The sequence below is a fragment of the Accipiter gentilis genome, chromosome 2 (assembly GCF_929443795.1).
Source record: "Accipiter gentilis chromosome 2, bAccGen1.1, whole genome shotgun sequence".
In the NCBI taxonomy this organism is placed as follows: Eukaryota; Metazoa; Chordata; class Aves; order Accipitriformes; family Accipitridae; genus Astur; species Astur gentilis.
This window is the reverse complement of record NC_064881.1, coordinates 11,621,227-11,645,140: the sequence shown is the minus strand read 5'-3', so window position 1 is coordinate 11,645,140 and position 23,914 is coordinate 11,621,227. Positions and strand designations below refer to the sequence as shown.

Here is a 23,914-nt window from a genome sequence, read left to right as displayed (position 1 = left end):
CCCAGATGTATGTTCTGCCAAAACTCTCAGCCTCAGTATTTATGTCAGTCAGCCTCTACTCCAAAGTCTCAGGAAGTCTGGAAATTAGCCTCTGCTGTCTCCGCTCACAACCCTGTTTCTTTTCCACTCCTACATATCACATCTTTGTTACTTCCAAGGAAGCGGAAGCTTAAAGAGAAATAATCTTTGAGATGGAATTAAGTGTTAGAAATAAGGAGATGTTTTCCAGTAACAGGACCGAATGCTGGGTTTTAGAGCACCAGCGTCATCTCGGCGAGAGCTCTGGTCCCCATTCTGGCCCCAGTCCAGCTGATGCATGCAGGCACCGTGGGGTTCGTGAGCCCTCGGATGGAGTTCTGTGGCACAACTTGTGTGCTTAAAATCCTTGGTGACTCAGAGTTTCTGGCAGATTGACAGACTACCCAGGAAGCCGGCAGCTTGGGCAAAGAAGGTCTAATTAGAAATTGCAATATGACACATTTGAAAAATGAACCCTTTGCTGAAGTGCGACTGCATTAAGAAACTGTGTCTTTCATTTGCCATCTTTGGCAAACTGAAGACTCACTATATTCTGTCTGACCCTCTCACCTTCTGTATGTCAATAAATAGCTGAAAATGTAATGCCATCTACATTCTTTTTTTTTAAATCACGAGGTTAACATACATCTCTAATTCTATCCTCTAACCTTCCCCCCCCCCCCGCCCCCAACCTTCGAATTATTTGGAATCATTAAAAAAAACATACAGGTTTGGGTTGATTAAAAAAAAAAAAAATTCTCCCATCACAACGATGTTCTGTTAGTGTTTGTCCCAACGACATCAGAGAACCTGTACCAAAGATCTGGGTAAACTGTTGACCAGAAAAAGACTAGCTTCTACGCATAAAATTCGTGAGTTTCAAGATGATGGAAGGAAGGTGCTCAGTAACTCTCATTACAACCTTCCAGAAGGTGTCACTGTGCACCTACAGTTTGAATGGGGAACCTCAAGAGTTGAGGATTAGTGCCAAAGTGATATTCCTCCTTGTGCTATTAGGGATCCTCTGCCCACAATGGAAATTAAATGAACTAAAACTGAAGGCACAAATACTTTCCTCTTTTCACTATTAGCAAAGGAGAAATATCTTCATAGTATCAATGTCACTCAAGAGGTACCTATCCTACCATGACCTGCAGGAATATTCCTGATATTCTGGGTCACACATAATCTAATTATTACACAGGATCCTTACCACACAGGTGCTTGGAAACTAAAAAAATATACATAAATTAAAGAAGAATCCAAAACTGACAAGACCGCAGTTTACCATAGAAAGTAGTCTGTAGTTATATTCCAGAGCTGATACAGAAAGGAAGCTTAATGGGGCAATTTGGAACCAATGTTCCCAAACAGCTCAAGGTTTCCGCGTCGTTCAAAGTGTATCCGAAAACCTGGTTGCACAATGTGGCTGCACAGTAATATTCCATCTTGACAAGACTCCCGAGGAAGCCACTGTGACTTCTGTGATTGACTTTTGATCAGACTTTTTGGACCTTAAAAAATGTGGAGGAATTGGGGGAATTATGCAGCCATGTTAAAAGGCTGATGGGAGAAAAATATAACTCGCTCACAGGCTGCGGCAGGGAACATGAAAAGACATCAGAGCTAAAATGCACTATAATTCCTTTGAAAAATAAGAATAAAAGAATAAAGAGCAGGCAAGGAGAGACAGCTGAAGAGTATGAGGTTAAAAAGAATAGTATCAGAAACGAGAATGTTTTAGGCTGATAGATGCTGGCATGAAGAGCAAATTCTGTATTTGTCTCATTCCAGACTAGTTTGAGGTGGTGACCAGCAGTATTTCTCCAGCACCTTTAAAAGATCTTCGAATGATGATGGAAGGAAAAGGAGCTGATCTCATAAGAAAGACAGTGAGGAGAAGGCGTGAACATATTTGGGAAATGGGAAAACTTCAGGCGATATCTACCCCAGCATACTAAGTTATCAGTGGTACTGTACGAATACTGATTTAGAGAGGTCAGGTTATCCCTGTTATGTAGATGGTCCCATGGAAGTGAGCAGAAAGGCCTGGGGCTTCCCTGCAGAATCTCTTACTAATCTTTCTTTCAGAGATGCCTTATGTGATCTTACCCATATAGGAGTGCATGCCTGGATTAGAGGGATTGTGATTGCAGACAGCACAAATTACTGGCTAAATGTCATGCTTGCTTTAGGCTTAGGAGCAGACTTACAAATGGTATCAGTTCCCAGGTCTCCCTTGACACCACAGATACCAAGTTACAGGTTATAGATACAGAGGAGCTCAAGAAAAAGAAAAAAAAATAGAAAGCTCAGAGCTACTGAGCTTTTGGGGAAGGCGCTGGATGTGTTCCTGTGAAACCACATTTCTCCTGTCTGGTGCTTACAGAGCCTGACACTCCTTTCTGCAGGCTGGACCTTTTCCTCTGGCCACTCCAGAGCTGTCTGGCACGTTTCCCTGCAATTGGAAAGGAACTGCACTTTGCTGCAGTTCTAGAAGTGTCCTGAGAGAGGGAGAACATCAGTCCAGACGGGTAGAAATTTGGACAAACCTGGTTTTATATCCCACCTTTACGCGTCGTTGTTCAAACCAACTCATTAACAGACCGCACTTGTGGGGGTTTCCCTCCGTTACACTACTGTTTTGAAAGAACGTGTCCTCCTCCTGGGCAGTTGAAACATTCCTCCCAATTTCCTTTCTGCAGTTCATTTCAAACCTACCTCCTGACCGAACACAGAAAAGACAAAGTGGGACTGAAGGTGTCCTGCCTGCAATAGCCTATACTTTCTTTGATCTGATTTAATACCTTTAACTTACTTCTCTTGATGATTTGGAAAGGCTGGTAAGAAACAAGTAGAGTTTGGCTTTTTGTTCTGTTTAAAGTGTCTCTGCTTACAACCCAGCATGACACTTGAGAGAGCACAGCTTTTTTATGAGTCTGAAACAATTTTATAGTCCGAGCATGCCACTGTTGGTCAGGTAAACCATTCAAGCAGATGCTATTCTTGTACTTAAATGAAGCGCATGCATTTATCTGCACAGAATCTGTATGAACAGAATAAACACAGTGCAGTGAGGAAGGCTAGTCTGTCATAAAAATAGGAACCATCATTCAGAATAAAAAAATTCAATGAACATAAAGAAATGTTAGTTTGAAGAAATATTGCTGGCATTTAAGGCTGTGACTCACTTTATCAGTCTTCTGACTGGAGAACTATCCAGCTACTCCATACCAAATAGTCCAGAAGATCAGGATGTAAACCAAGAAACACCCTTTAATCCTCTTATTTAGAGTCCATATTATATAGAGATGTTATAGATGTCCCATTTATTGACAGGCAGAATTCTGGGTAATGGGGATGAGTAAATGGAGCAAGAATTTGCAAATTAAAAAACAGGACAAAGGGCCAGAGAGGAGCAACTCAGCCACTTCCCTGGTGCAGTCTGAGCACCTGCGCAAATCTGAGCACAAATTCCAAGTACTAAAAGGCACAAAGGGAGTGAGTGCCAAAGCTTATTTGGGATACTAAACTCCAATATTGGCAAGGAATCCCTAAAAGGAGATTCTCTTCCCCAAAGACATCTCTCCCAGAAGAACGCTTGTATTTAAACAAATCAGTTTGGTAATAAAAAGAGAAGACCATGGGTTTTAGAAAATCCAGCACTGCAATGCAAGAAAATGAATGCTTTAAAATATTGTAATCCTCCTACCTCTCATAATGAATGCCAGTCATTATGCAGTTCAAGAACAAATACTTTATCCTGTCTTGGTCTAAGTCTGATCCATGGGTTTTGCTCTTATACTTGATTACCCTCAAGGAAACAGTGAAGTCAAGAGAACTGTAAGAACTGTTCTCTTCTTTATCGAGTCCTGAAGTAAATCACACAAGATGTCACAGGAAAAAAATCACAGCTACTTCCTGAAATTAGGCTGTGTTCAGAAATGGAAATAAATGAATAATGGAACAAAGTTGAGCCCTTCCCCTTTTTCTGTATGAATTCCTCAGCCTACACCTGAAATCTTGAGAATAATTTTCATCTTTCTTGTGAGTGTAATTAAGCGCTTGCAACAGTGAACCAGGAAAACAGATGTGACATTTTGTAAGATCATCAGCTGCTGCTTGGATGGCATCACTGGGCAGCTCCTGGTTTGTTGCAGTCTGCTCTTACCTTTTTTACAGTTGATACAGTATTTTAGATTAGCTTTATTTTGAGAATAACACTACAAGTATAATATTGAGGACAATTAGCCTCCTGAGCTGTTTCCAACCACATCTAGTGGTAGACCGAAGATCTGTTAAGCTAAAGATCTCAACATCTAAGTCCTGAAAGCTTCATTGGAATCAGTGCCCAGCACAGGGATGGGCTGTGGGAAATCCTTCTCAGACATCAAAATCGGTCAGTGAGCAGGCACAGACCCACTGCGGGCCAGGCTTCACCAGTTCACCTGCTCACAGATCCTTGCCATTTCCCAAGCGTTACCTTTCAGCACACCTTTTGGATGAGGCTGACGGAAAAAATAACATTCTGCCTGCCTCAGTGTTAAGCGTTAATGCTTGTGATGAAACATACAGTTGCTTACATTGTACATAAACAAGATGCTTTCATCCCCTGTGTGGCCTCTGGGAGAAGAGCGATGGTCTCTCCCTTGCATCTCCTGGCTTGGTGGGGCTTTGGCTTTGACCTGCTCTCAGGAAGATGTGCCTAGCTGTCACCTAGCAACCTGGAGCTGGGCTTTGAAATCAAGATGTCTGTGGTAGGATATTCTGATCTCTTTTTGCATCTTTCTTTTGACTGGATGAAGCTGATTTATAAAGAGATGCAAATAAATGGGAGTAAAAAGCTGTCCTATTATTGCATGGAAGGGGCTAGCAAAATGTAGGACTGAGTAACCTCTAAATGGCTTGAAAGAAACATTTATTTTCCCCAAGAGTCTTTGAATTTTTTGTGGAAAGAAATTGCTGTGAAAAAGCACGTGTGTGACTCATGACTTTTGTGTCTTTGCACCACTCACGAGAAATGCATATCAGGTAGCATGCGTTGTATACAAACAGGCAAGGGGAAGGAGTAAATTACTCTTCATGCTCACTACATATACAGCAAGGAGCAATGGATTTAAAGAGCCGGCAGGTGTATTTATGTTAAATATGGGGTTTTAATGGTAGGATGGTGAAGCACTGGAGCAGGGTGCCTAGACTGTGGAGTCTGTGTTGGTGAGGTTTTAAACAGCAGGCAAGGTAAACCCATGCCAGGAAGGGTTTGAGGATGGTTGATCCTAGCAGCCAAGGTCAGAAGACACTTTCAAGCTTCCACCCAGAACCGCCTTCAATGATACTGGACCTCACATCACTGGAAGGATTTGCTAATTAGCGTGGACTGGCCCATATGTGCAACCTGGGCACCACTTAATTCTGGCACTTAGGGATTCCTCTGGCACTCAGAAAACCCTGAGAAATCTGAGCTGAAAAAAAACCCCACACCACAATTCCTCTTTCAATTGGACACGAGGTGTATTGGAAATAAAGCAGGGTGTGGTGGGAACACTGTGCTCAGGTGATCTTTACCACATGATGACCTCTAGGAGAAACCATAAATCAGAGCAACACCAACTGCATCACGTCTTGTCACCCTGTGGCTGGCGATGCACAAAGGTACTTCATTTTAGTTTTGTATTTTACTGGAAATCATTTACTTTCATCAGTCTGGGTGAGAGAGACATATCATGGAGTAAAGGTCAATTCCTTCTGACTCACAGACATCCAAACTAGATGCCTTTTTAAGAAGGCCTCCATGGTTTTCCAGAGAAATGTTGCTTTTCCCCAGTATCCTTTATCTAAACTGTTGATTCTTGCTGGTGGAAGGATATCCTAAATTAATATATTTGTAAATCTGAAGTTACCCGTATCTCAAATGAGTTGATTTAGATTTAGGCTGAGTGGGTTATTTATTAACCAGCATGGCATTTTGTTCCACTTGAGGAAGGTCATCTTATATTAACAACGGTCTCTGTAACTCAGGTCAGTCTAGGATCGTTTTACTGAAAAATTTTCAGAAGTAGTGTAAAAACAATTTTTCTTCTGATTTTTGTATTCATTAAATTCTGTCTGACAGTAATATCCTAATCAGCCCAGGATTTTGCATTTTTCCATTTCAAAGGTGCACAGCTAAAAAGGAAGTTTTAGGGCTATTTCAAAGGTAAAATATGTAAATCACTAAATTGCAAAAACATTATTGCAAATTAGTACAAATTATCTCTGAGGACTAGAACATTTGCACACCATTAATATGCAAGTAACCCACCCATTAATGTGTAGTACATTATTACTTTGACAACTTTTATGAAAGAATGCCCTCTGATTGCTGTCTGTGCAGCTATTATTGGCTCCTAGACAACGCTGAGCAATACAGCTAGCTATTCTCAGAAGAGTGTTTCTGGATGCAAAAGAAAAGTCTTTTATGAATTAAAAAAATATTATGCCATGTAATTACAGAACAGCTTAAAAAGAAAGACACTGTGAAGAGCTCTTTGTTTCACCGAACATGTTGGAAGGGGCCTCTGCAGATCATCTAGTCCAACCTCCTGCTCTCAGGCTTCCTAGGACTGTGCTGAGCAGGGTTTGAATATGTTTGAGGAAGGAGACTTCACAACCTCTCTGGGCAACCTATCCCACTCTTCAACCACCCGCACAGTGAAAAACAAGCAACTTTTTCTGCCTGATGGAATAATTCCTGCATAAGACACGTTCATCTGTTCTTACATTCATGTACGATGCTAAAGATTAAAACATACTATTTTGTAAAGGAGCTATATTTAATGGTTTGAGCTGCCTGGAGCAGTCTAGTATACTATGGACATTCAGAGGAGACATGAGGAGAAGAAAACCCCAAACGAAAAAAGAAAGGTCTCTGCAAGGCTGCCCAGTTGTAGCAAGCAAGTGGTAAAAATGAGTCCTATCCACTGATACTAGCTAAGCCAGTGGCTTGTGTGGTGGGTTGACCCTGGTTGGATGCCAGGTGCCCACCAAAGCCGCTCTATCACTCCCCCTCCTCAGCTGGACAGGGGGGAGAAAATATAACAAAAGGCTCGTGGGTCAAGATAAGGACAGTTTAATAAAGTGATAGCAACGGTCGCGCGTGAAAGCAAGGAAAAACAAATGATGTTATTCTCCACTTCCCATCAGCAGGCGATGTCAAGCCGCTTCCCGGGAAGCCGGGCTTCAGTACGCGTAGTGGTTGCTCCGGAAGACCAAAATGCCCCCCTTCCGTCTCCCTTTACTTCGCTTTGATGTCTGAGCTGACGTCATAGGGTATGGAATATCGGTTCGGTTAGTTTAGGTCAGCTGTCCTGGTTATGTCCCCTCCCAAGATCTTGCCCTGCCCCAGCCTGCCATTGAGGGGGGGGGCAAAAATGTTGGAGAGCCAGCCTTGATGCTGTGCCAGCACTGCTCGGCAGTAGCCAAAACACTGGTGTGCTATCAACACCTTTCTAGCTACTGATGCAGAGCACAGCGCTATGAGGGCTGCTATGGGGAGTATTAACTCCATCTCAGCCAGACCCGATACAGCTTGCTGAATGTCTTTCAGGGCTAGGCCTGCTAAAGAGTGCCCCGTTCACAGCACACCATGCTCCTCCACAGCTCCCAGCAGGACCCACAGGGCTGAATTGGGCACCCAGCACCTGCTCCCTCATCCTGCGTGGACAGAGCTGGTATGTAAACATGCCATCCGAAAACCGCCGACATACTGCGTGGGAAGCTGCCTCGTGGGGACAGAGGAAACTCCCAATCGCAGGAAAGAGCATTTATGCTGCATCTTTCAAAGGAAGTTATGGGACTGATTTGGCACTGTATGTGCATCACCCTTCATCTGGGAGCCACAGCCCCAGGTACCACCCAGCTCCCACCCCCAGACCTACATGTCCGAATGTTGCTATTGGCATGTTTGATGGAGATACAGGCTCAGATCCTTCTTCCACTCTGGATTTGCACGGGCTGATGTCCCAGACTGGTGGCCTAGCCACTGGAGGCGGTCTGTCAGCCTCAGCTTTCAGAAGTGCTGTCCCTGGCTTGGACCTGGCTAACCAGATCGAGGGGAAGGAAGACGACTTTCCCACCTAGCTGCAAGGGACATCCCTGTGGATTTTGGTCTGGGCCTCACTGAATACCTGCTAAAAAGGAAAATGGAAGTATTTCTTATTGAACCTCAGACCCTTGCATGGTAAGTGCCTTAAGCACAGTAAAGCATCACCTCCCCCTCTCTACAAGGAATATTAAATCATTATACCACAAAGAATGATTTCAACACAAGGGAAGGAAGGGACCCCTGCTATCCTTCTCACAGACACAGTGCAGTAAGTAGTTAGGTTATTCTTCTGGTGCGTGTGGTTTCAAGTCACCTCAAGGGAAGGTTTTGAACCTGGACTTCCCATAATTTGGGCAACAGCAGTAAGCGCTGGGCTGTCAAATGAGAAAGCACTCCTCTGTCCTGTGTCAGGACAGGGAGGCCTAATTTCATGAGTGCATCTGGGTCTGTGATCCACAAATGAAATGACAGGCCTACCTCTAATGTCATTTGGTGTTTCTGCTGGTGGCCACCTCTCCAGAATGGTGGCTTGCTGAATCCTACCCTTATGTACTCAGTTATGCTCATACATATGCAGCTATGTGGGCTCTAGGGGACACCAGCACACTTAAATGCAGCACGCAGTGATGCCGGTCACTGGGGTGACCACGGCCTGTTGTGGATCAGGCTGGTTTTAGCTATGAGAGTAATTATGTATTAATGTTTCTTTTTGATTCCAGTCCTGTACTTTTTACTTTCATCTTACTGGTTTGTTTTGCTTCCCTCACCCAATACAGAAAACTGTAGGAGCTTTACCTGACCAGCAGATTCGTACCCTGACAAACGTAAATCGTTTGAATATGAAATGTCTTTACCATAGTTATAAGTACTATAGTTAAGCTAACAGATCCCCCACTTCAGATGACCAGCTGAAAGGGAGAGCTCTAACCCCCCAAATGACTAGTACAGTCTTTTTCACAGCGTGGATGACCTGACCCTGAGAAGTACTGAAGACCTGGGTATGGACCTACCCTGAGATACTGCCTCCCGTGCCCCAGGAGTACTTTGTGACTTCTGAAAGCAGCAATTAATGAAACAAGTTTTTTCCATGGAGGAATTATCTGGCAAACAAGAGAAACCACTTTCAGTTTCTGCCTGACCCCTCTTGCAGGGTTGGGGGCTGACAGGCCTTAACCCTCCTAATAGGTCTGCTGATGAGACATGCACCAATATTTTGCTGGACGCTGCAGGTCTCAAAAGGATTGGTACATTCTGTAAAAATATGCAGGAGTAGCCCTTTCTTAACTAGTAAAAACACTTCAGGGACAAGATAAACCCTTGTTTTAAAGGATACATATCAAGAAAACGGCACAGAAGACCACAGAGAGGTAATGTTCTCCAGCTTGTCCTAGAAATAATTGTGCTTACCTTTAAAACCAGCTGCATATGCTTTTACCTCATTATCTTAATCTATAACTTCAGCAAAATACCCACTCTTCTCTCTACCTAAAAGTATACTGTATTATCAAAGAAGTTGTCAAAAAGACTAGATGCTCCTAATTTGGTGGTCCTAAATACCTGTAATACTCCTGTTTCTCTCCCAGAATTCTGTCTTCCTTTGAAACCTTGCTCCTGAATAAAACAGAGCATCAAACATGTCTTAAATTTTACATCTGCTGTGCAAGGATAACTATTTTGGCAAAGATGAAGAATGTTAGCTGCCCATTTCAAACGCAAGAATTAGATAACATGACTATTAAACTATGTTTCAGCCTATTTAACTAACACCTGTTCAAAAGAACAGAAGGAATGTGTTCTTGGTGTAAGTTACTGCTTGGTTTGTTCCTAACACCCTATGAAACAATCACAAGCTTTAAGACATACAAATGCTACCGTGACTAAGTATGAAAAACCAGACTTCCCCAAATAAACACTCCTAACGTGAAAATGTACTTGGGAGAGATTATACTGACTGAAGAGGGTAAGTATATTTACTAATATCAGGACTTTTCCTACTCTTACAAAGGATAAAGACAATATGAGACTTCAGAGGGCCTGTTGACAGTAATAGTAATTAATGACTGGCAGCACTCATCACCTCAAGACACTAGAGTACTTGGCAAAGCAGTGCAATCATTCAACTTGCATGTTGCCCTTTGCAAATAACAGCTTTGATTTTTGACCTTTCTGGAGTTGTTTGTGAATGGATCCCTATTTTATCAAACAAATCATGATTCACAGCAGTTGCTGAATAATTTAGATGAGCTATGCATGGGCACGAGCAACTTCCACGTTACATGCAGTTCATGGAATAATGTTTGACATCTCCAAACCCAAAGGATTTCTGCAGAGCTGAGATTAGCTAGATGAAGGAAAAAGGATGCTGTACTTCCCCTGAGCTGCTCCTCCAGACAGCATGCTTGTGGCCATTGCAGTTTCTGCCTGGTCTCCCACACAGAACACAAACAGGTAGGACTTGGCAAGCAGAAAGGCAATGCTGGTATAAGCAGGGTGTCTTTAGGCCTCAGCCTACAGACTGACATTTAAGGAGGCAATAATACTTGCTCTCTGCCTTTCCTTGGCATCCACCTTCTCACTTAACACTATGCTTTTCTTCACCTCTCTGCTCCACGCTCTTGGGAAAAAGAGGAAAGGACACCCTCACAGGTAAGGCAAATCTCAACAGGAGCTGGAAAGGATTCTTCCTGCCACAGAGCAGCAAGAACAGGGCTTCTGCCTCAGGGAAGGCGAGGTGGAAGCCAAGGGGATCCCACAGCCCACCCCGCAGCATTTGAGCAAGGCAAACGGACAGACATAGAGATGGTCCAAGCAAGGTCCAGATCATAAGGCAGCATCACAGCACGGGGGAAGTCAGCCCCTCAGATCAGGTCCCACAACCAGCAGGCAAGCCCACGCTGACAAGAGACAGCCGAGATCAAGCCAGGAAGTCCACCCAGGGTGGGGGGTTAAGGTCTCAACCAGGTGGCTCCATCACCAAATGGGGCATGGCTGTCACTCAGCTGGAGACCAGCACTCCCTCAGCACAACTCAAGCAGGGGAAGAACAGGCCCTCAGGGCTGAGCTTATATAGGGCTGAGCTTATATAGGGCTGCTGGGTCCACCGGTGAGCGTGGAGGTCCCAGGTGAGGCTGCCCAGGGCCCTTAACACTTATTAGTGCCCTCAGAGCCCTGACACTGCTGTCCTACCTGCACTTGCCTGGTCATCTATTGTCTGTAAACCCAACCAAATCTGGAGCCTGTATGCTTAGAAATCATAATTATGTTATAGAAGTGAAACAGGTCCTACCCAGATGTAACCTGGATATGAACTACAATGTGGTATCTCTGTGGAGAACTCTCTCATCCTCTTCTGAGGAAGTAATGGCAATGAGCTCTGTGTAACAGGACTTTGGCCAAATTCTGTCATTAGGAAAAAAACGTGATATATTTGCAATCTCTCACTATCTTCCTGTGCGGTGTAATGTTTCTGGGCTGTTTATTTTGTTAACTTGCAAAAAGCTCGTTGGGAGCACACAAGAATGTGTCTGTGTTAGCTCTGGGTTAAGTCCTTGCATCTTTGTGTTGAGACTGGCAAAAAGCAGTTTATTCACTTCTGCTTTTTAACGCTTTCATAAATCAAGATGCGAACATGTCAGAGGGAAAGGCTTTTTAAGCAATGCAAATGGAGATTAGAAATAAACAACTCACTGAGTTAATTTAAATGGCATGAAGAGAATTTAAAAAGCCTTTAAACTCTACCTACCCCTTCTCAAAAACATTTCTCTTGTAATTCAGTTTCTCTTTGAAAGCATGTTCAAGACTAAATAAACCTAATTCAAGTCTTCTGTTAAGAGATGTCAGTTTGTTTTTGTTTTTTTTTTTTAAATCCCAACTTATTTACTATTTCAACTTTTTTACTATCTGGCATGTTGAATTAGATGTGGCAACTTGCTCTCATAAGCAGCCACTGCTCACATTCAGAAGCATCAAATTAAAAACCTCACTTAAGGTGGCAGGGAACACAGGAATTAATGAGGACTGGGGAATCAGTCTGATCAAAGACCCTGTCAGTCACACAAATTATGGGTCTAAGAACGTAGTTTGTCAATAGCAACCAGTCTCATGAACAGAAACATTTTACCAGAAAGAATCTGAACTTTCTGCAGGCTTCAATGCCACCAGGAAAAAAAAAAAAAAAAAAAAAAAAGTGACCTTGTCTATTCCGGGAGTATAAGTGACAAACTTCAAGCTGATTTCCTAAGTACTATGAAATAATGTAAACCCTCTGTGCCTTGGCTCCCTATCCGTAAAAAAGAAAAGTATTTCTTTCCTATGTGAAGTAAAGCTTGCAATTTATTTTAGTTCCCCAGCCTTAGGGCTGTACATCTTTCTAGACGGGTAAGTTTTCTAACTTCCTATCACTAACACAGTCCTTGTGGACTCATTAACTACTAGTAACATTGCTTACATTACATATGTGGAAGGATCATTTGCTGATATGCTTTATTAAGTTCTGGAGACGCGTTCCCCCAGAGCATGTAGCCTCATACAAGAGCTTCCACATGACAGCAATTTCACCTCAGCCTGAGCTCATGAAGTGGTTACAGAGCATCTCCTGGGCTGTCCCTGTGGGCTGTCCCTGCTATGAGAGATGTGAGCTACACCAGCAGAGCTGCAGCATTTAGAAACATAAGCACAGAACAAAGTAAATGGGACAGCCAGTGGGAGAAGGGAAGCTGGCAGTGCTGGTGTTTAGGGGACTGTGGACGGTAAGTGGGCCTGAGCCTTGCAGTGTCATTTAGGTCCCTCTGTAGATAAATCCCTTTGCAGAGCAGAGAAATAATAAGTTGTCCTCTGTAAGGTCCCTGACTCAGTCCTGTGCACCATGTTCTCAGAGACTTGGCAACAAACTATAATTTCAGGTGAGAGCCATAAAAGTGATCACCAAGTTGAAAGGAACTATTCACCTGGGATGAATAAAAGGATGGCTAAGTGAGAAATGACTGGGGACATGAGCTGTAAAGAACTCGGTATATGGGTTTCAGAAGCTATGACTACCAAGAGTTAAATTCAGGAGTCATTGTGCCTGTGACAAAACCCCCTCTGCCTTCAAGAGGGCCAAGAAGTCCCCAGGCTCATGTGCTAAATGGACAGATAATGAGGTAGAATGACATGAAATTCTGGAAGGAGTGTACTTGGTTCATTATCAGAAACAGTTTCCTGATAGCGGCAAAGCAGGCTGAGTATTTCCTCTCAGCAAAAGCAGTGAAAGTCATTTAGGATTTCTGATGAGTGTATTCCTGTAATTCAAATGAAATGGCCTCCTGGAAGCGGAAGTGCATTGGCGAAGGAGATGGGATGGAGAAGCCAGTTCTTGCTTTAACGTGAATGGCTGTAGGGCAGATGTGGAATGGGGACTGGCTTCTTCCTCTGTCTTGCCTTTTACCAGCCCTGCCAATAACCTTGACTGGCTGCCTTAGTCCCTCTCCACTCTGGCGCTACATTAGTCTGAAAAAACCCCCAAACTTTGTGGTTCCAAAAGCGTGTGACTTTGCTGTCATGTTGTCTTCGCTACCATGCACCAGGGTGCACCACTTCTGCACCAAAGTTTTAATAAGATATGGTTTCTTGCACCTGCCTCTCTTGCTCTGTTGAGCTGCACAGGAGTGTGCTGCTCACCATAAATAACATTGGTTCACCCCTCAGGCAGCTTTCAGGCTTTTGACAAAATCGAGAGGATACATGACTGTTGTTTTAATTAAGGAAAATGGTTCAGCTCTGCAGGTTCACTGAAGGGGATTTACTGTAACACCCTAATAGATTTTAGTATTATGCTGTGTTTGATTTCTTTGTGATACCTTCTTTTGTTAGCTACCAATAAAAATAATCTGAGGTAGTAGCATCAGTAAAAAATGCAGATCGCCTCAGTGTCTAAATACCATGAAGCAACATGTTTTTCCTCACCCTTTTAACCACAGATTAGCTTCACAAAGTATGAATCATTTTTATGAGTTAGATGGATGTGCTTAATATGTTGTTTGAAAGCAGACACTTAACAGGAAGGCGGATCACCACCTCCTTTGTCACTGTGGTTGCAACACACTGAGGAACAGAGGGCAGAGGATAAGGCTCAGGAAAAAAGGAAAATTACATGAATACCGATGTCTTGGTGACAAATAGTCTAGGGCTGTTATACCTAACATTAACACTTTCTTTCTGCCTTCCTTCCAGATACACCATTTTCCCCCTCCTCCAGGACATTTGGATAACCCTGGATTTTGTCTTACCTTGAAAATCCACTGTGCTGCTTTAATATCCTCTTCGTCTTCATTTTGGAGGGTCTCCTTTGCTTGACAGTTGTCTGCATGGTAGCTGTGAGTCCTGAAGTAGAGCAAAACTTGCCTCCACATCGAGAAATAAAAAGGCTGCTCCTGAATCCAATTTTACAGTGACCTTTCTTGGAAAAGCACCACTTTTATTTAACGATGAAACAAAACCAAATCCCAGACATCGGGCTGAATGACAACAACATAGAGATGGCTCGTCCTTACACTGATGGGCAAATGTCAGGGCCTCTTGCAGCCTGCCAGTTCTTCCTGCAGCCTCCACAGTTCTGGAGACAAACAGGATTATCTGCCCTCAGATATCTGCAGTCTCTCATCCCCTCAGCATCGTGCCAGCTTAGAGATTAGATTTATGACTTCATAGGTTTTAGTGAGTTGAAAAGGAGGAAGACAGGTACATAGTGGTTGGATGCATGTCAGAGAAACAGGCTGTAACAATCATGAAACATATTTTATCACCTCAGACTGAATGTATTTCATTTACAACTTGAAGGAAAAAGCAACTCAGGATGTAGTTATACTCTGCAGGAAGCACCAAATGGAGATGTCTGTCTTAGGTCAGTGGCACCTGTCAATCACGTTTTCTCTCATCGACCGAACAGATGGTCTACTGGTAATCCTTCCAGCTCCAATGAAAACACCATACAAGCAGCAGCCATGTCTGCAGATAGAGACAAACTAAACTTAAAGACAAAGACTCCAGGTAGATTATTAATAGATTATTTCTCTTAGCTTTATTGAGGGGCTTCCAGGCTTTTGCCTTCTGTTTTTCAACATTCTCTCACTATTTATTTTTTGTGCTTTTTGAAATACAGATGGGGGAAACACAGAAAAATTAGGAGAAATATTAAATTATTGTGACATTTTCATTCAAATAATAATGTAAACTTAGTTTATAGTTCTGGTCATTTGCAATGCTGTTGTAATGAGAGCTAGGCAAATAATAGTGTTCCTTGTGTGGGAAAGCATTTGGGAGCCTTTTAAAACATCTTATCCTGGAGACAGCAGAAAGTCAAAGACATACACATGTTAGTGTGCAGTGAAAAGAATCAATGTGTTAATTAATTCATCATTTCAAAATACTTCCAGTTTTAATGATTTTATATTTTAAGTTACTGTTTTGGTTAGTTAGCTGAAACTTCCAAATGAGAAGTTACTATAAATGGGGAGCCAAGACAGCTTCCATTTTTAAAGTGTCTGATGGGATATTCTATCTATTTTGAAAGTTTACAACATCTTTTTCCAAGTTGAAAAATATGTCTAAATGAACATTTATTTTTTTTTTTCAAGAGTCAAAAGTTTTGGCAATTCAGCATTGTAGATATAAGGTAGATACAATGCCATCTGCCCCCATAGCAACTCTTGTGGGAAGAAGTGCCTTGGTCACATCTCTGTCTTTTTTTCAGAGAAATCCAGTAAGTCCTGGGGAGAAAAATGAAGAGAAGACTTTTTTCCAGCATTTGGCTTGACAAGCTGAATTGCACCAGAAATCATCATATAGTAAGAACGCTGTTGCATAAGCTCTAGTAATAAGTCTGTCTTTGGCAGAGTTACTGCTGAGGTTTAGGTAACCACCTTCTTTTCTGCCCTTTAGCCAGGCTTACTGTCAGCAGCACTGGGTAGCTCAGCATTTCCTTTTTCCTCTAAGAAGCTACTGCTCTGACCTTGCCTTTTCTTGTGAGAGAGGATGAAGTTAGAGGATCTATTGCCTTTTTTTTTTTTTTTCAATTTTAACCCAGAGGTGGGCTTTATTTTACCTGGTTCTGCAGCAATTTCCCAGAGAAGAGTGCTCCTACGCATTCAGGTGCAGACCCTTTTGTCCAGAGAAGAGCTGTTGGCACAAAGCAGCAGAGACTGACAGTGAGAGGAGGAGAGATGCTGTAGGCTGCAAAGAGGGGCTGGAGACTCTGAGACCCTCCAGCTTTCAATACAGAAGTGAATGGTCATGAGACAGAGACACTTGTCACTACTCCCTAAAATAATGTACTCTACTATTTTAACTCCAGCTGCATTTATTTCTCAAGGCTATAAGTAGTTAGTTTTGCACTGGCCTTTCTCGTCCTGTTTCTGCACAGTAATTCACTTCCAATTTTCTGACAATATATCATTATTCCATTCTACCAGGAAAAAAAAAATAGATGATGTATTTATTGCAATAAAATGTTTATTTTTCTTTCAAAAACACTGCTTCTATTGAGGATAAAGAATGTGTGGTTCTTTAACTGAGCATGCAAAACTTAATTTCAAAGAGGTGGTGGAGCAATCACAAGATTACCTGGTACAACATTTGCAAAATTGTGGTGTATTAGCTTTACCAGATCCGTTAGGCCAGGATCTGATTGATTTAAAAGAAAAATGACCCAAGTTCTATGACCTAGAAGTCAGATAAGTCTATATGGGTTGCAGGAAGCAGGATTTACCAGTTTAAAAAAACACTCACAGAATAATGTTCTCCCATCATGACACAGACACTAAAATAAAATAAGAGGAGAAAACAAAGACAGAGGAAGCAGTAAAAATCTTGTTCACAGTGGGCCAATCTTGCTATAATTAATCAGCAAAAATGTCCAGTGAAGCACACCATATCTCTTCACATTGAAAAGCCCCTTCTGTTTCTGTAAGAGGAAGCCTCTTCTGTGACAACTCTCCACCCCTAGACAGGAGAGAATAGAATCTCGAGTCCCCCATTCCCCTGTCCCACAGGTCCTCTCTGATGCCTGTAAGGCAAACATGAAATCTGGGAGAGATGGATTAAATGGGAAACCCATGAGATGAAAATAAGGAGAAACCAGAATGGTAAAATAAGTCAAGTCCATAGTGCTATGCGGTAAGGTGCTGGAAGACGCAAAGATGATATATTCTGATATATTTCTTCTCACCTTGCATTAGAGACAGATTATTGTAGGTTTATTTCTTTTTTGCACTATTGTCTTCTTCCATACTGTGGAGCATTGGTTTGGGGAAAGGAGTGTTTTAGATTTACAACATGTTCTTTTGTTTTCCCTATTCGTGTGACTGAGCCAGTTTTTTCGTACTTCTCTGCCTCGGTTTATTCAGAAAACAAAGACCCTCCTACTTTACTTTAGTGTTGTATGGACTTAGCCACTGATGCTCAGAAAGGCTTCAAGTTTCATACATTACAAAACCAGATAGATTCCCTCTAACGTTTCCCTCTTGCAACCCACAAGCAGACCTGAATCGTAGTTATTTCTTCTTCTTTGCTGTTGCCTCTCCCCTGCTATAGAATCCCCTTTGCCAAAAAATAACAGGTTTAATTTAGGGTCTGTTGACCAAGTGCACCTGGCACTTAGTTCTGTTATAGAAGAAACTTGTCCTACTCTTGTAGTGCACCCATGGGGGCTTCATGCTGACAGAAGCCATGCTAAGAAGCCCATGCCTATGGCTCACATCCATCCTTTGTCACGCAACATATGTGCTGCTCCTTTCCACGTTGCCCTGGGAGGGTGGGTTTTAAGCCCTGAAAAAGTAAAAGCTTGAGCACTCAGAAGGTCTGATCTGAATCCTTGAATGAATAACCTTAGCGTAAAACAAAGTACTGGGTTTAGGAATGGTAGCTCTTAAAGGTGAGGCTAGTTGCTGTGCTTTTCTAGTGTACAGGTACCACTTTGAAAATGTCCCCCCTTACAAATTTTGCCATTTTTGATTTTTTATATGTCAATAATATTTTGTGAACTAGAGAAGTGTGTTCACTTTTCCTGACCTTCTGAGTGTGTTTTGCTTGGATGAACTTTCCAAACCATTTCTTCTATATATGTCAAAAACTTGTACAGATATGCAGGAGACAGCCAGGTGATGTACAGAATGCTGAAAGGTTAAATGGCAGGTGTGCAAAGCACTTCTGTAATTTGCAGAATATATGAGAGACAATGATACATTGTTCTTATTACAAGAAGTAAAGGAGAACAGAAAAATACTCTCATGATCCAGCTGACTGTAGTCTTACTGTGAGGATGACTCATCTGCATTCATTTTTCTAGTGTTAAACTATTGAACATTTTTTATTCTTTGTGATCAGGCAATTGATGACTTTTATTCCGGCATGCTGATATGCTTTTCATTTTTCTCTCTCTGTTTCACAGTCATCTAAATATAGCAACTTCAAGTGAAGCCGTGCTGCCAGGAGTTAATGGACAAGCACTGATGTGATCAAAATTAGCTAAATGACAACTGTTTTGCAGCACCTGAACACTAAAGGACAGATGCTTACAAAAAAATTAGGAGAATAGCACTTTTCCAATCATAACCTTTAGCAAGATGGAGTTCAGAGAATCGACCAGAATGAATAAGGCACCATGAGGTGCTCTCCGAAGCTGATGACACAGGATGGGTTTGTCCTGGTTGCTGAGGATCGCCTCTTGCTGCCATAGCGATGACAGGCACACGAGACAGGTTCCTGCAATGATTATATAGTGTTTTACTTTCTCAAAGCCTACCCTTGCAATGCAATGAAGTTCCTCAACACAGAGTGCGCCTCATGGGACTCACACCGTGTGAGAATTTTCAGATGTGCCCAAGTGTTTGACAGATGGGGGATAAGAGCACATGTAAATAGCATACCCACCATCCTCTGGCAAGGGGGTTCATAGTTTAACTGTGCACTTGTCAAAGGAGTAGCACTATCATCGGCAAAGTTTTCACTACACTATTTACCTCCTTTCTCAAACATTTCTGAGTGTGCCAAACAGCACAAGACTCCAGCCAGATGCATTTTGCATTCTGTTGAAGACCCTTCTGCACTGTGAAAGCTGATCATTTCTTCCTACCCTCTGTTGTATACATATCATTCAAGAGTTATGAATTAATGCACAGACATTTCCTTTTAACCCAAGAGAGTTGTTTGTTTTTTATTTTAAGAGCACCTGGAGATGCATCGCCCTGAATGCCTCTTGGAAATAAATCCAAGTGGATGGAGTCTACCTGTATCAACCTTGTCCACACACACGAAGAACTCCTGAAGACGTGCGAGACATGACTGTCCCTTACAGATCTGTAGTGACTTTTTGTTAATGTTTTGCATTTATTCCCCTACATGGCATAGAATAATATGTAAATTAAGTGTATTATTATACAGGCATAGTCAAGATCAATATATTGTTTGCATTCTCTAATACGGTACATTGTGTTCACTCATTTGATTCCTCTGCTAGAGACCCTATTAACTTGCCTGGCATAGATGTCACGGTTACTGTTTGGCAGTTCCTTAAATGCCCCCCCGGAACTCCTGTTAAAAAAATAATGTAATGTAATTTCTGTTACAATTATTTCTCCTCTCTTTGCCTTTCTCTTTTCTGCTAATTCAGCAAATGCATACTTTCAGCCATTACGCCTCACTCCAAGGTTACAGAAAAGTTAAAGGAAAAATATTTTTTTACTGCAGCCTCTCCACTGCCCGTGAGATGAATAGTAAAGCCAGAGTCTGCCATTTATGATGAAGTCAACATGCTAAATCACACCTTTTCAAAGTTCTTTTCTATAGAAAAATGACCATGTTGCCATAGTATCAAAATTTCAACTGCAAATAGCAATCTGTCTTCCTTTAGCCAGACTGAATGGATGGTGCTAGACTCTTGCAGGTGGTGCAATTAGGCAAAAAAATAGTCTGCTATGAAAAAAAAAAAAAAAGGACCACTGATGACCTAATGTGTGCTCCAGATTAAGAGATCACATTGGGCACCAAATTGAAACCATGAATTTACTTCTCTCTGCTTACTATATAGTACTGAAACAATACTGGAAGCAGGGACTGGAAGTGAGAGAACCACGATCCTGTGCATTCTTGTACTCGGGTTCAAGCCAAGCCAGAGTACTTGGCTACTGGTACTCAGGTTAAGCCAGAGGTGTGCTAAAGGGGTTGGAGAAACACGCTGTGCAAGGTAGACTACAGTCCAGTGTTTTGGATGATTTCCTTGAAATAGGTGATCCCCAGCAGAAGAAATGGCTTTGCACGCCTAAGCAAGTATTCAGGACATAACCCTGAGAGACACAGGGGCACATGATGGGGAGCAACACTACTTGTGTCTTAAAATTGGCAGCTGGAACCGGACATTCAGAGGTGCTGATCCAGTTTCCATGGGTGTACTTAAACTCTGAGAACAACTATTGGACTGAGCTTGGAAGGGTGAAGGTGGAAGAATACCATTCCTGGCTTATGTAAGAGAGGGCACTGTCGCCAGTGTTTTCAGTGCTGGGACAGTTTGGGGTTTGGGCAGAAATATCATTATGGACGACTGAGGAAGTTTCACGCAAGGAAACCCTGACATGCCTCCAGCTTAGACAAGGGCTGAATGGTAGCTTGTAGGATCACTGTACAGGCCTTTGATGCCTTCATTCTGCAAATCCCATTTAAAAAGCTTCAACCCTTATTCAGACTATCTTGCGAGCCCTTTGTGCTTTGGTTTGTTTATAAAATGGGTGGGGTCATACGTATCATCATTGGTAATGTGGTTTGAAATGACTGTGGAAAAGGTGAATATGTTTATTCCAGGTGCCTGATGCTGGACTCAAAACAAGAGCAGTGAGTGAGACATGCCGGAAAAAGGCAGAGCAAAAGCAGGAAATGTGGAATGCCACGTGACAGAAGTTACAAACACTCATAAAAGAGGAACCGGTTAAAATAGGACCAAATTCTGTCTCTCAGCCCCGAAAAAATGCAAACCAGATTCAAATAAACTTTCAAAGGAACAGATTTTTATTCAAGACTGTGTGGAGATTTCTGTGCTACGGATCAGGAGTTACGCAAGTGTTTCTTATCACTGTATGTATGCGACCTGCAAGAACACAAATGTGTTTGATTAAAGCTCAAAGCCCCGTGTGCTGGGTAATCCACAGAATCACGCTAATGGATGTGTTTGTTACAGACTAGATGACACAGAGCATGCGCGTGGCTTAGAGAGCTTTCTTCTGCTAAAGCATAAAGAAATGCAAATGCTGTTACTTGGACTGTGCCTGGGATTTAACCTCAGTGGTCATGTCATCAAGAAATCAACAGTTTTATTGTGGTATGAAGAAAGATCCGTTTTAAAGGAAAAATTCTTTTGGAGGAATTATAACTAATCAGTGGCACAGTAATGAAAACCCTCCTTGAGTTAAAAAAACACTAACAGAGGTACTGGCCAGGTGTAATTTAGAGAACAGCGTATCCTCTAAATGGAAAATACAGAGACCCTAGCAAAGTGAAAAGTTAACTGTAGACATCTCTGGGACGGCTCTACATTGGCTGTCTTGATCTGCTCACGCACGACACTCTCTGACCTGTTTCTCTTTGCCTTTCCTACTTGCATGTTAGCAGAATTACCCTTCAGGATCATTTCTGACTAGGAGTGGTACGTCTATGCACTTCATCACAGTATGACTGGAAAACTTCACTCAGCAACTGAAGACAGAAGCGTTTTCTCGGAAACATGGAAGTTTAAGCTTGTGGTTTCTGACACACTTGGGCTTTTAGTCTGAAAAGTTTCCTGCTCCTTTTGCTTATAGGAACAAAGCCCAACGTACGCAGGCCATTTTTTAAAAAAAGGAAGAAGCTGTGCAGGGTGTATCTCCCACTGAGGTACGACTTGGGAAGAACGAAACCGTGTGCCCCCGGCGCAGCTCACGAGGCGAAGGAGAGGCGAGACGCGGCGGGCTGTGGGGCCCGGCCCGACGCAACATGGCGCAGGCAGTCAGACCCCTCGACCAGAAGCGGGGGGACCAGCAACACCTGCCCGCTCTCCAGCCGTAGGGACGAGCAAACTCGCCCCACTGCAGCAGGAGAGGTGGAAGGCAAGAAAACGCTGGGGACTGGGAAAAAACCCGCAGAACCCAAGGAGGCGTTTCAGCGCCAGGGTCATTGCCCGCCATCTCCCAGGCCCCTTCCCCTCCCGGGGCTCCCTCCCCAGCTTGTTGGCCGGGGCCCTCCCCGGGGGGCCGGGAGGAGCTCGCCCCGAGGGGGAGCACCGAGGGGAGCCTCTCAGCCCTTCCCAGCCAGCCTCGTGTTCCCTCCGTGGAAGCGCCGAGCCCTCTCTTGTCAGCAAATAGCACGCGGTACCCTGCCGCCATCCGTCTTCTCGGCAGGGGGTCAGAGCCGCATAGAAAAACATATACGTACACACGCGCGTATGTGTAAATATGTACTCTAAATACCTATACACAATGGTATATGTACGGCCACGCGTACAGGCCACTAACACCGCGTACCACAGGGCTGCGGGAGCTCCCGCCACAACTGCCGCCGGGTGGGGCCGTGCGCGAGCCCCGCCCACCGCGCGGCGCCCGGCGGCGGCGGCGGCGCGCTCTCGGGGTGAGTTGTCCCTCGGAGGCCGCCGTCGCGGTCAGGTGAGTGGCGTCACGTGACGGCGGCCGCCGTGGGGCTGCTGCGGAGCGCGGCGGCGGCCTTTGGGTGCGCGGAGCTCCCCGGGCCTGCCGAGGGGCGGCCGCAGCCTTCTCCCTCCCACGGCCCTCACCCGCCGGCGTGCCCGTGGGGTGAGTGAGTGCTGCCCCGGGCCCTGCCCGCCGCAGGGACGGGCGGGTGGGGGCGGTCCCGGGGCGGGGGCTTGCCCCCTCACGGCCTCTCCCGGGGGCTCCGGCGGGCCCGGGGGCGGCGCGAAGGGCTCCGTCTTGGCGCCGCGGCTTCCCCGAGGGTTTGGGCTCCCCGGGGCCCCTCAGGAGGAGGCCGTGTCTGTGAGCGTGTGCAGGGAGTGGCAGGACGGGGCCAGGTGTCTTCCACCCCCTCACCCCCTCTGCTCCAGGCGCCTCTCGGCTCCTTCCACGTACCTGCCGAGCCTGAGTAGTGCCGAAACCGCTGTCAGCCGCCCTGCCCCTGCCGAAACCGCTGTCGCCCGCCCTGCCCTCCCCTGCGGCTCGAGGGGTGTTCGAATGGCTCGGGCTGGGTCGTGTAAGAGCTAGGAAGGGTTCAGTGGTCGTTGAAGGACAGAGTAAATGGTGCCGTCTGCGTGGGCGTCTGCTCACGGAAGTCGTTTCAGAGGGAGGACGGTTCTGCTGCTCCATTTGTTCAGGGTAGTTCCTTTTTTTGCTTTTGTTAGAATCGTATTTTCGTTCAGTCATACAAACGAGGTATGCGTGCTAGGGATGGAGCAGGATGTGCCAGTTTGCTCTGGCTTCCGTAAAGGGAGCCAGAAAAGTCCAGAAGCAGGCTGTGTGGAGAGGCCTGATGCTGTTTAGGTTGTAAGGAGTTCCTGCTCCAGCTGGGTCTCAAGCCTCTGCAAACACACTTCGTGTTTTGGCAACGAAGTCAGGTGGAGGTTAAACTGTAAAGGAAGGAGAAAGAAGTGGTGAAGGTCACTGTCTGTGGTAACGTAATACGTCCTGATGAAGAGCTTCTCTCTTTGTATTTATTTTTCAGTTTGCTTTCTGTACGGTGATGATACGAATTTTCTTGTCAGTCTGTGTAATGTGGGTTTTAATTTATATAACTTGTGTTTGGTTGGTTTTTTTTTTCCTGAAGTTGTAGTTCATGTGTCTCTAGTGTCTA

General features: G+C 44.0%; 2 protein-coding genes across 7 annotated transcripts in view; one reads left to right on the top strand and one right to left on the bottom strand.

Annotated features, from left to right (window-relative positions):
• Window positions 1–14,689, bottom strand: part of RGS20 (regulator of G protein signaling 20) — a 46,009-nt gene extending 31,320 nt beyond the window's left edge. For both annotated transcript variants that reach the window (XM_049829522.1, XM_049829514.1), the window contains exon 1: window positions 14,368–14,689. In XM_049829522.1, the coding sequence (XP_049685479.1) occupies window positions 14,368–14,490 (123 nt within the window). In that variant the 5' untranslated portion in view covers window positions 14,491–14,689. The remainder of the gene's footprint in view (window positions 1–14,367) is intronic.
• Window positions 14,690–22,747: 8,058 nt separating this feature from the next.
• ATP6V1H (ATPase H+ transporting V1 subunit H) overlaps window positions 22,748–23,914 on the top strand; it is a 50,247-nt gene continuing 49,080 nt past the window's right edge. For 2 of the 5 annotated variants that reach the window (XM_049829464.1, XM_049829434.1), the window contains exon 1: window positions 22,948–23,439. The gene's annotated coding sequence lies outside the window, so the exon portion shown is untranslated. Of the gene's footprint in view, window positions 22,906–22,947; window positions 23,440–23,565; window positions 23,734–23,914 lie in introns of those variants that run through there. The other 3 variants (XM_049829425.1, XM_049829444.1, XM_049829455.1) reach the window with 3 other exon arrangements.